Below are 12,851 nucleotides of genomic sequence, written 5' to 3'. Positions count from 1 at the left end.
TTATTATTACTTTTTTTGTGATACAGACATTTAAGACCCACCTTCTTAGCAAAATTTTAGGTATACAGTACAGTATTGTTAAATATAGGCACTATGCTATACCGGAGATCTTTAAGACTATTCACCTTATATAACTGAAATGTTGCACCCTTTGACTAATACCTCTCATTTCCCTCTCTCCCCAATCTCTGGCAACAATTACTCCAATTTCTGCTTCTATGAGTTTAACTAAATACCTCATAGAGGTGGTATCATGCAATATTTTTCCTTCTGTGTCTAGCTTATTTCACTTACCATAATGTCCTCCAGTTTCAACCATATTGTTACAAATGGCAAGATTTCCCTCCTTTTTAAGGACAGAATAATATTCCATTGTATGTATATGATTATTGTTTTTAATGTAAATTCGATGGAAACATTAGTTCAATATTCTTACTTAGCTAAGGAAAGAAAAAAAGAAGAAACAGAGGAAAAAGTTGTCTACCAAATTAAACTGCAAGGGAAGATAAATTATTCAACAAACATATACTAATCCCCTACTATGTGCCAAGCATGGATTGGGATAGGGAATTATAAAAGTGAGTAACACATAGTCTCCATTCTCAGGTACTTCAATCTGGTAGATGACACATGTCAATCCCACAGACAGAATCATAGGCTATTGTCCCTAGAACTAAAGAGGCAAAGTGCCCCCACCAAAGCAGTAACTGACTGTCAAGTTTGACTATCAAAGATCAGATGAACCAGGTATAGGATGTCAGCCTCACAGCAGTTATAGTGAAACAGTATCACGGTAACCTACAGAATTTTACACAGCCTAAAGTGAAATTAGGGGATAAATTGGTTGGGGAATGCCCCATTCTTGAGGGGTTCCCCTGGTAAGCATAAGGGGGAATCCCCTTAAATATGGTAGAACCCCCAACAGTAAATGTAGGGGCTAAGGGGAGAACAGATCCCTACTTGCTAGCAGGAGACTGGAAGGGGTGGGGGAATTCTTAAAAACTCCATTTACAGAACAGGAGATCCCCTTATGTTACTCAAAGTTCCCTCATACATACAGCTGTTTTGAGACGTTTGTGATTACTATCCTCTTGAACTTTGATTTTGATTCCATCTCCCTTAAGGTTTAGAGGAAGACCTTAATATTTCTTTATATATATCAGGAAGACCTGTATATTTATATAGAAAAAACAATAAAAATATAAATACATACACATACATACACCACACACTCACACTATTTGGCTGTTAGGAGTTCAATAGTCCTACAAATTAAGTCATTTACTTGTACCATTTGAATCTAAAGTTCATTCCCAATTAATCCATGTTTAAATATAATTCCAGACAGAAGACAAAGTGGATTTTACAAAATATAAGGTAAGATATATGTCTGAGAAAAATACAGTCCTGACACAATTCACACCAGTAGGGATTCAAACATTTTTGGTGGTTCTAGTGCTACCAGAAAGCAAAAATAATACTAGCAAAATTCCTATTATGTACTAAACATATAAGATGAAAAGAAGCAAAGATGTTCATTTAACAGTTTGGAATGAAAATAATTTGTAAAGTTGAAATAAAAATTCTTAAACCCACTTTCACTTACCATTACCTTAATCCTAGATGAGCAATTAACTTTAGTAACTCTTTTTATGGGAGAGGCACTGGTGGTTAAAATACAGTAAATAATGTATTTATTTGCAAAGTGCCTGGAATTGAAAAAATGCATTAAGGACAAAGTACTGTATTGTTATAGCATTCTTCCATATATTACATGGAAGCACATATTATATGTACCCCAACAGGCAGAATCCTATCTTCTCCAAGGTACAGATTAGGTCAATGTCATGAGTCTACTGTCTCAGACTTTCCAATAACTAAAACAAAGCAGGACAAAATGAAGAAAAAAAAAAAAACCACCAACAATGCCAATCTGAGGATTTGTATCAGAATTTGAAGCTGTTGATCACTGGTGGGCAGGTGACCATATGGATAGGTGATAATATGATCATTACTGGAAAAATAATTCAAAGCCAAAATCTTTTTGTGGCAGGTTAATGTATCATTCTTTACATTAAAATTACATTTCATCTAAAAGATAGAACTAATATTTTTTTGTTTCATATACAACACCATTCATTTATACTGGTACTAAAATTATAGAGAATTTAAGTGGAAGTTGCTTTGAATAAATCTATACAATCAATAGCATATATGAGTCTGGATGTGCATGCATATGTATAGCCATTGAAAAATATTAATATTAATGGTATTTTATAATATGTCTGGGAAACTGCTTTTTAAAGCTAATCTTGAGAAACATACCATATTCCTTACTCCACATATATATTCAAATTTTTAAATAATTTTCTTATTTGAAAAATAGAAATTTAAAAAGAACAGAATCATCAAACTTGAGGACCTAAAAATTGTAACACATGCTCTTTATTAAACATAAAATTTCCCATTAATATTTAATGCAGATTATTAAGGCCTCTAACCATAGATAATTTGTAACTGTAGAGTTTGTATTTCCAATTTTTTTCTATGCACATTCTAACATATATTAATGTAAAAAGTGTACCCTGTCATATAAATGTCCTTTTTCCCTTTTTCAAGAGTAATTATCTTGAACATATTTCATATTAGTTTGTGATTAAACTTTCAATATATTTCTTTAAAAAGTTAAAAAGCCTCGCCATAGTTTGAGAACATCTTTTTTTAACCTGAAATAGGTTTGAAAAAAAAATAATTTAAAATTTCACATTTTAAAACAATAAAACGAGTCTAAACACTTTAGCTAAATTTAGCATACTAAAATTTCAAAAAAAGGAGAAGGGCTCTAAATTGGAAAACCTTCTTCTGGAAAACTCGACCAAGATTATGAGTTTCGTTTCTAGCTCAGTCTGTTCTTTTAATCATTCTACATTCCATACGCAATGTAAACAATTAAAAAATAAGTCTGAAAAATTAATTCTTGTCTTAAGACACACAGTCCTTGGAGTCGCACACAACGTCCGTAGAAGCAGACTCCTCCCCGCTCCTGGGGAAAACCCTGCCTAATATTTATAACGTTATGACATACTGTAATACTCACAAGGTGGTTGTAGAAGTATAAACACGACTGGAGTTATCTGATTGGCTGGTGGTGATGTAACACCCATGTCAATACTTCCCAGTGAACGCACGTGTTCGACCTTTTATTTAAATTTCCATTTCATCACAGCAATAAGACACTCGGGGCGGTGCATTTTCTGTGAAATGATTATTGCCTTGGGCCTGAGGTGGTGCCTCGCACACACAATGCTGCAGACGAGGAGGTGTCGGTGGTTGTAACCTCCTCGCGTGAAAGGCACCGCCTGGTCCAGTCTTTGTGAAGGAACAAAATAAGTTCACTTCCTTGGGTACCGCCACCCACCCCTAGGCAAATGACAAGGCTGGAGCGCAGCTCCCACCGCACAGTTATTTCTAAAGTCCCAGGTGAACTCGTGGCGAGAGAAGGAAAATGTGCGTCCCGGCCGCGGGTAGGTGCGTGTGGGCAGCGGGGAGGCGGCCAGACCCTGACACTCGCCAGCTGTTTGTCCTCCGCGTAGCCCGGCCCCGGCCGCACACGCCCGCCCCCTCCCCGAGACCCCCAGCCAGCCGCTCGGCCTTTTGTCCCCCGCCCCTCGGCCGACTTCCTTCCCCCCCGGCCGCACCCCCGCCCCCAGGCCGGAGGCGCGGCCCAGCCCCTTTCCCGGTCCCCTGGCGCCCCCACCCCACCCCAGCCCAGCCCCAAGCCCAGCCCCCCTCCCCCAGCCCGGCCCCCACCCTTTCCCCCTCCAGCGGTTACTGCTACCCCGGTGCATTGTGGGCGCACGGTCCGTTGTTCATTTGCCATTCGACCTCCGCCAGGGCCTGGTCGGACGGAAACGCTCCGCCGGCTTTATTGTCGGTTCGTTATGTGGCGGAGCCTAGCAGTTTAACGTGCCTCTCGCCCTCAGCGCCTGGGAAGCCGGCGGCGGCGTCGGGACTCCTCGGCGCACCGGAGGAAGGATATCTGTTTGGAGGGTCGGTGTGTGCGCGCGGCTTTAAAGAGGGGGCAGCGGAGGGTCTCCCCGCACTCCGCCTCTCAACTTCGAAGGCCCCACGCGCCCCCGGCTCGCTGCTCACCTCTCCGCCGCCCGCCCCCTTCTCCGCGCGGGACGCTGCCCGGAGCACAGCGGGGCGGGGGTGGAGGACGAGGAGGCGGCCGGAGGCGGCGGCCCGGCGGGCGGTGGTGGACGCGTGAGGCAGCCCCGGGAGCGAGCGCGAGCCGGGCGGCCGGGCGGGAGGGCGAGGCCGAGCCCCGCGAGACCGGAACGCCGGGGGTGGGGGCGGGGGCGAAGCCGAGGGGGAGCGGCGGGGAACGCGCGGGACGCGGCCCGAGGCCGGGCGCGAGCCGGGGCACCGGGCGGCGGCGGCGGCGCGCGCCATGTCGTTCAGTGAAATGAACCGCAGGACGCTGGCGTTCCGAGGAGGCGGGTTGGTCACCGCCAGCGGCGGCAGCGGCGGCGGCGGCAGTTCCACGAACAATAACGCTGGCGGGGAGGCCTCGGCTTGGCCTCAGCAGCCCCAGCCAAGACAACCCCAGCCGCTAGCGCCTCAGCAGCTCAATGGGCGGGGGGCCGACGAGGAAGTGGAATTGGAGGGCCTGGAGCCCCAAGACCTGGAGGCCTCCGCTGGGGCGGCCGCCGCCGCCGAGGAAACCAAGGAGTTGCTGCTCCCCCAAGACGCGGGCGGCCCCACCTCGCTGGGCGGCGGTGGCGCGGGGGGCCCCCTGCTAGCGGAAAGGAACCGTCGGACTCTGGCCTTCCGAGGAGGAGGCGGCGGCGGGGGTCTCGGCAACAATGGCAGTAGCCGCGGCCGCCCCGAGACCTCGGCGTGGCCCCTGAGGCATTTCAATGGGCGAGGGCCAGCGGCTGTGGATCTGGAGCTGGACGCGCTGGAGGGGAAGGAGTTGATGCAGGACGGCGCGTCCCTGAGCGACAGCACCGAGGACGAGGAGGAGGGGGCGAGCCTGGGCGACGGCAGCGGGGCGGAAGGCGGCAGCTGCAGCAGCAGCAGGCGGTCGGGCGGAGATGGCGGGGACGAAGTGGAGGGCAGCGGTGTGGGAGCTGGCGAAGGAGAGACTGTCCAGCACTTCCCGCTCGCGCGGCCCAAGTCCCTAATGCAGAAGCTACAGTGCTCCTTCCAGACCTCTTGGCTCAAAGATTTTCCCTGGCTGCGGTATTCCAAGGATACTGGCCTTATGTCTTGCGGCTGGTGCCAAAAGACCCCTGAGGACGGGGGAAGCGGGGACCTTCCTCAAGTGGGGCACGATGAGCTTTCGCGAGGGACCCGAAACTACAAGAAAACCCTTCTTCTGAGACATCACGTCTCTACCGAGCACAAACTCCACGAAGCCAACGCCCAGGTACAGTATATCCTCCTACTTTTTAAGGTCTTTAAAGGAAAGATTTATCAGCTAAAAAAAAAAAAAAAAACCAAAACACTTTCCTGGGTGAAGGCATCATCATTCCAGTTGTGGCAATGAAGGGAGCTCGTGCGTGGGGGTTTAGAAAGCCTGGGAACAAGTTTTCAAAAGTTATCTGTGTTGGGGGTTGTGGGGAAGGAATGACAATTTTCTAATCGTAGCGCTGAATTTTTTTGATGACTCCTTTCTTTGTCCATGGGATTGAATTTTTTAAAAGTTTAATAAAGTGAGTTTGAAAGTTTTAACCCCAAAAAGTTGATTTCGCGGTCAAAAATTTTATTAGCTGTGAGTTTAGAAACGCTGCCTTATGTTTCAGTCTTTCAGCATGCTGGTGGAAGTCAAATCTGGCAACTCTTTGAAGAATGAATTAAACAATTTCCTTAACCTTTGATGCTAACCCTTTCAGGAAAACGTTCAGCTGAGAAAGTTCTTTATATCAGGTCAGGATAATGTGAATTATGAGAGCAGTATGTAAATGTAGAGCAAGCTATTTGGGTAACACTCCCCATGAATAATTTTACTAAATTCATCTCTGTTGAACTTTCTTACCAAAGGCATGCTTTTGGTAAATTACTGTAGTTTTTCCTTGTTTCCTCCTACCCAGATTTTTGTGCTGAGATTTTTCTCTAATCCTCCCTTTTAAAAACCTTCTTGTAAATGCAGTTCATTTTACACTTAGCATATTAGAGATGTTTCACGTGAGGTTATTTCTATCAGGTAGTAGGTTGGTAGAGACTTTATTTACTAAACTGCTTGAAAACATAAGTCCTTAGTTACAAAACATAAGCTGTACCTTAGTTATTTCTTGTTTTAATATTTCCAGTCTAAAGATAGTAGTCTTAACATTTTGGTAATCCCTTTTCAAGCCAAATAGATGTTGAGCACTTATCGTTTAAGAGTTTTTGGACAACCAATGTGGTGGATGGAATTCATTTTTTTGTATTGGTAGCCATTCATTGACTTTAGAAAGTCAGCTTTCAGATACTAGTCTCTGTGTGTGTGTATTGGAGTGATCTTGCTGTTCACAACACTGGAGTTAATTAGGCGCTATCCAATAACCCCCCATAGCACAGCAGTTTCTCAGAAGTTAACTTTAAAGCATAGGGTTATTTTTCCCAGTGGAGAATGGCAATAGTCTCCGTACAAATTTTAGTTGCCTAAGCCCTAGAAGGAAGGTCACTTAAAGATATATGGCCCCAAAAGGTTAAGTAAATTGTCCTAAGTCTTAGAGTCCTCGATGACAACTGGGACTAGGGCCTATAAAGAATGTTGTAATGGAAAAAGAATGGGTTTTAGAGCAAATCTGGGTTCGGATCTCAGCTTTCTACAATTACTAGCTTTATGAGCTTGGGCAATGGAGTGAAATATAACTAGCATTTCCTTGTGTAATGTATGCCGAACACACATCACCTTAACTCTGCAAAGTCATTTTATAGAAGTGGAAGTAGAAGCTTTAAAGAGTTAAGTAATATATTAAGTTATTTTGTAAGATGATGGAGGAGGGGGACTTGTGAAAATGAAAGCATATTTTTCTAAATAATCATAGGTTGGTTATTCAGAAAACTACAAAAAGACAATGAGAAGGAATATATATATTCTTAATATACATGTGGACCCAGTTACTTTTCTTGTCAGCATAGTCTGTCCCTCTAGGCAAATCTGAATGGGAATGCAAAATATAATTAGCTGCTTAGTGAACCTGAAATCAGAGGAAGGGGAATTAGAATTAGTTGGATAACCTTATGATAGACTTAGTATGGTGTAACCTTCTCCCCTAGGCATTATCTGGATCAGGGGATTCATTACCTAGGTAAAATCTTTTCTGAATTTGATCTCTGATTTACCCTTCCTTTTCCCTTTGCCCCCTCAAAAATTTTTATAGATATAAGATACCATTTTTTTCTTAGGACATACTTTCATTAGGCTGAGGATAATACAGTTTAGTAAGTACATCCTGTGTGTCTAAGGGTGTGTATACATATATTGGTTCCCTTGATTGAGTTTCAGATGTTTCCCCTCTGAATTGATCCTGATTTTTTTTTTGTTTTCATTCTAACGTTAGTTTGTGGGTGTTAACCTTGCTGTTTACCCCAGATACCACCTACATATCTGTCTTGTTAATATGAGTGACCTGTTCAAGAATTGAGTTATTCCTATGGACAGAATTCCGGGTTTTTGGTTGTTTTTTTTTCTTATCCTGTAGCCTTTGATTACCTGTAGGAGGCAGTATAACACAATCTGTAAGAGCATTCTTGGGCTTAAGGTTAAGGGGACCTGAATCCTAATCCTCTACTTTCTTGGCAGGCAAAGGAGTTAACTTCTAATTTCCTTGTGTATGAAAAGTATATATGCCAGCACATAATCACTTAGTAAATGCTAGTCATTATTATCATTGTGTATATTTATCATAGATAATCGTAAGGGTGTGTGTGTGTGTGTGGCCTGGTACCTCATGTGTCTTCAGTGTTCCAATTTTGACAGTTTGGAAAGCACTTTATCTTGTGGAATCAATCTTGATTCTAGAGAATAAACCATTTCTCCATTTCATACCTTCAGAGACTTGGTTATCCATTTCTTTGAACATTCTGAGATTTTCTCACATAGGCAGATTTTTTCACAGCTTCATAAGAATACTTTGCTTTGGCTTTCTCCTGTCTTAAAAATAATGATATGAGAGTTCTGGAGTTCTTCAGGCAAGAATTGAATTTGAGGCTAAGGGTAGTTCACTCCCTTTATTCCTTTCAACTCCACCCCTCCTTTTTTTTTTAATTTTTTAATTTTTTTTTTTAATTTTAAAGAGGGATGTTTTTTGAGAGGAGGTTGGCCAAATTTTAGACTATCACTAAGTGTTACTTTTCTTATGCTTTCTGAAAGTACGATTCATTAATTCTGTAGTGACCAAAGAATTATAGTACATTCCTAAAAAGTTTGCTATACCGTTAATTGGCTGTTGGTTGTTAAGACTGCTCATGGGAGAGTCAAAATATGCTCTCAGAATCTGTTCTGAGCCTTCTATTTCAGAGAGATACCTGTATTTATAAGGGTGTAAGGGGCAGCATACAGGTTTTTTTGAGTAGTAATTATCTTCTTTGAGGCAAGTTCAATGATTAGCTCATACAGAATTTGACCATTTGGCCCAGAGGACTTTAAAATTGCTTTAATAACAGTGATTACCACTGTGTCTTGGTTCAGATCACTTTCTACCCAATTGTGACATTTTTATAGCCTAAATCACACATTCTGTCAACTCCAAGTTTGCTAAGTCTGAAACATACACTTAAATATATTATAAATTTAGTTAACCTTTCTAGAAAGTAAATACTTAATTTAGATCAGTGATGATTGAAATTACTAATAAGAATATGTTGAGGTTAGCAACTAAAGCAAAAGTGACAAAGTGACAGTCTACCCAGCCTTCTTTGCATTTGGCAAAAATAAGGCTTAAAGGTTTGTTGTTAACAATTTAGGAAGAAAGTCTGAAAGTTTTCACTAAGAAATCTTAAAGATGAACTTATGGCCCATTAAAGAAGCATTTTGTATAATATGTAGGTTCTAACATTCATTGTGTTTGGTTTATTGAGCTGGTTCATTTCCCTTGTGTTTGACTTTTTAGTAGTGTCTTTGACTACCTTATAGTGTATCTAGGATTGGCTTCTTCTCAAATTTACTTATATTAGGTACATCCAAGGCACTGGAGATAAACCTATAAATCATTTTCTCTGCCATCAAGGAACTTGTAGTCTAGTAAGAAGAGACAGACACGACAATAAAATGATAGATACCATGTTAGAAGTATGTTCAGATTACAATGGAAACAGTAAAGGAAGGGAGTCATAAATTCTACTTGTGAAGGTTGGGAGAAGCTTGTATAATTGGCTCTTGAACTTCATTGAGTTAAATGAATAGCTGTTGAACAGGCAGGGGAGGGCATTGCAGGCACTGCAATTGGAAGCAGCATTAACAAAATGAAATTGATGTGTCTAAGAAGTGGATAATTTGGTTGCTGACCAGAATGAAAAATCAAGTTTGAATAGGTAATAGACTATGGAGAGTATTTTGTCATGCTAAAATGATTGTATTCTATTCTAACAAATGGGCAACCATTTAGCAGTTAAATTTAGCAGTTTTAAACAGGGGAGGATCATGAAGAAATATGTTGCTGTTCAGAGACACCTGGGTAGTTGTGTTTTTAGAAGAGAGCTGGTAATAAAGCATATCTTAAGTATCTAAAATTGAAGATTTCCACTGCTAACCTATAGAATTAGAATTTCCATTTTGTTCTAAAATTTGGATTTGGAAGTGAAATTGACATTTTCATTCTTTCAGTATAGTGTTGTAGTGGGTTGCTGCGACAAAAGCAGTAAAGATTTTTGTTTTTAATACTTTAATTTTATACTTTGTTTTGCATTGGAAATGCCTTTTTTAATCCATTTAGTTAAAGGACTAGTTCTGGGTAGGGAAAGTAAATACTAATTGTTGATTTTTAACTAATATTTTCTTATGATTGGTGGATTAACTACAGATGAACTCACTGTAAATGAAGGTATCCCCAACTCTTCTCATAAGGGTGTGGAGATGGGTGGTGGTCTTGGATTCTTTGCAAGTTGGTGGCATTATCTAGCTCCCCAAGTTAGAGTGCTGAAGACCAACCCTATGATCCCTACCCCCTCAACCAAATCTAGTTGATTATTCAGGTTCTGCTGATTTTTATCTTCCAGGTATTTTTCCAGGCTGTGACTCATCACCCCTCCCCCCATTAACGTTATCCATCTTAGGTTAGTTAGGGTCCTGGTTTCTTGCAAGTATGTTGCACTATTAAACAGTAGCTTCCCCTGGTCACAGTATCTCTAGTTCTAGTTCCCTGATATTAATCCCCTACTTTGCTATCATAACCATCTCTTATATCTTCTAATCCAATCAGATCACTGCTTCTAAGGCTCTGTAGGTACCTATTACAGTGGTTCTTAATCTGGGGGTGGGCAGGGGACAGATTCCAATCTCTTGGTAACTGATGGAAGCTATTGACATATGCCTCAAAAAATGCTCATAAGTGTATACTTGTATTTCTTGGGCTTTTTTGGGATCACCTTCAAGTTCTTTCATAAATCTGGTATTGTGAAGATTCTTGTAGACTGTCTTGTTTCTTTTAATGTTTTATTTGCTTAGAATGTTCATCCTCCCATCCCACTCTTTTGTCCTATAAGGCTCTGCTCAAGATCTTTCTTCCAAAAAGCATAAGCATCCCCCCCACCACCAAAAAAACAAAACAAACAAACAAACAAAAAAAAACACTGGACTGTATACACCTCCTCTCTGCCTTCATAACAACTTTGTTACAATCTTCAGTACCTTAAGAGTCTTGCCCACTAGTGATAGTCTTCAAATTGGGAACTCTACTTCCTCATTTTTGGTCCCCAGTGTAGAACTTGTGTAAAGTAGGCATTTCTTTAGTGCTTATTTAATAATTGAGTGAAGTCAGAATTTTTCAAGCTTTTAGCAGCTTTTTCCTCTGTGAGTAAAGTACTTATATAAGCTTCTTTGGAAGTAGATTTGAAGATACATGTTATGAGGATTTTAACTAAATGGACACCTTTTTATATTTTCTTGATTATAGAAGAGTTAATTCTAAGGTCTCTTACAGATGTAAAATTGTAATTTTACTTTGGGCATTTTCACAAGTAAAAAACTTGAAAGCTTTTCACATTTATAGAATCTTCAGTGTAACAAATTGTCTAACTTTTGAAGTCTGAATGTCCATTTCCTTAAAATATCGTTCAGCCAGTTTAGACTGATGTCTAGGCTAAGTTGTGCTTTCCATTTTTGGGAAAGGGAACAGAAAAGGTTCCCAACATTTGAAAAGACCACTTCTGGAAATACTTAAATCTTTTCATCAGTATATTTTTACATATCACTGAACTTAAATTACCATATACCAGGAGTGGACATTTAGAATGTTAAAGAACCAGAGACAGATGCCAAGAGTTCTTAGGAAACTACTTTAAAGATTTTTATATTTAGTACTAAGATTTTTCTTAATTTATTTAGTTCAGCATATAATACCAGCAGTTTACTTTAATGCTATGTGCTTATTGAAGCTCTGTTTTACCCAACTGCCGAAACTACACATATTCTTGACTTGCAAACCCTTCATTGTGAAGAGCATGTTTAATAGGTGCTACAGAAGCAAGACCTAGTGCTCTACTCAGTAGTGGAAATGAAATTGCTGATGTCGCTCATAAAATCAAAGAACATTATTATTCTTGTATAACAGTAATGAGAGAAAAAATGGGTGAACAGTTGTGTTTGATTTGTATAGTTTGTGTTAAAATAGTATGGGTAAATATTTTGGTGGATAGGCTTTTGTCTGAGTTACTGTTAAAAGTTAGGACGTTTGGTCTGATAATGCCAGAGGACTTCAGAAATTGGGACTGGCCCAGAAAATCAGAAAATGCAGAACACAGTGACCATAGCCTAAAATGACTGCCACAGTTAGATATAGCTACCTCTTTCTTAAAGAGTTTGAACTGTGAGTTTGGACTGCCAGATGTATAAACTCTAGGTGGGTTCTTGATTTGTAAATGCTAGTTCACTGCTTCCACAAATACTTCATGATGTGCTGCCAAATTTTGATCAGTGCTTAAATTTTTGCTTCTTCCAAGTATTTATACTGTTACTACAACATCAGAACTTTGAACCAAATGAGCTTTGCTGGGCAGGTATGGCATGCATAGCAAAGCTCAGTTTCAGGCCTGCATCAAAGGAAGATTTTTCGAGTTTGGAAATTTCTGTAGTGAGTAGAAAGATAAGGTTATTAGTAAAAAGTCGTATTCAAATAGTCTCATAAGAGGGAGATCAAGTAAGCAGTATGATGCTTTTATAGAAAATTATACCATAGCATTGATTGTAGGTGTTTCTAGTATTGGTTTAGTTCTTTATATATTTATACGTGTTCATTCCCCTCTACCATAAATTTAGTGATGCTAAACATGCTGGTTTATGTACAAGCTCTAAAGGTTGAAACAATGTCTTTTATCTCACCTCCTTCCCTGCACACCTTCAAAAGCAAAAAAAAAATTTGGACTTGAGCATTATTTGTTTTGATTACTTCACACAAACCTTGGCTATTACCAGTTTTTGCTGAAGATTGGGTGTTTGGTAGGGAAAAATAGCTAATTTAGAGCATGAGACTTTTTGGTATGGTAGATCGAGAATGTGAGGGACTAGGCATACAGTATAAGGCATTCTGTATGTGAGACACCGGGACGGTGATAGACTGCCAAGGGTCAGTTGGAAATAGAGGAAAGTCTCTACTTGCCATTCTTCCTTCTGTATATAGTGATCCTGTATCTCAGATTTG

General features: G+C 40.6%; 1 protein-coding gene and 1 long non-coding RNA gene across 5 annotated transcripts in view; one reads left to right on the top strand and one right to left on the bottom strand.

Annotated features, from left to right (window-relative positions):
* Positions 1-3,279, bottom strand: part of LOC121038078 (uncharacterized) — a 199,188-nt gene extending 195,909 nt beyond the window's left edge. For both annotated transcript variants that reach the window (XR_005794137.1, XR_005794138.1), the window contains exons 1-3: positions 3,098-3,279; positions 1,059-1,169; positions 295-440 (exon numbers count right to left, since the gene is read on the bottom strand). This is a non-coding gene — a long non-coding RNA (uncharacterized LOC121038078). The remainder of the gene's footprint in view (positions 1-294; positions 441-1,058; positions 1,170-3,097) is intronic.
* A 32-nt stretch (positions 3,280-3,311) lies between these two features.
* ZBTB10 (zinc finger and BTB domain containing 10) overlaps positions 3,312-12,851 on the top strand; it is a 37,857-nt gene continuing 28,317 nt past the window's right edge. Inside the window, exon 1 of one of the 3 annotated variants that reach the window (XM_040487525.1) lies at positions 3,312-3,524. In XM_040487525.1, the coding sequence (XP_040343459.1) occupies positions 3,429-3,524 (96 nt within the window). In that variant the 5' untranslated portion in view covers positions 3,312-3,428. Of the gene's footprint in view, positions 3,525-4,397; positions 5,435-12,851 lie in introns of those variants that run through there. The other 2 variants (XM_040487524.1, XM_040487523.1) reach the window with 2 other exon arrangements.

This window comes from Herpailurus yagouaroundi, unplaced genomic scaffold (assembly GCF_014898765.1).
Source record: "Herpailurus yagouaroundi ecotype Mexico unplaced genomic scaffold, PumYag 165, whole genome shotgun sequence".
Lineage (NCBI taxonomy): Eukaryota > Metazoa > Chordata > Mammalia > Carnivora > Felidae > Herpailurus > Herpailurus yagouaroundi.
The sequence above is the reverse complement of the archived record's forward strand: the minus strand, read 5'-3'. Positions and strand labels throughout refer to the sequence as shown.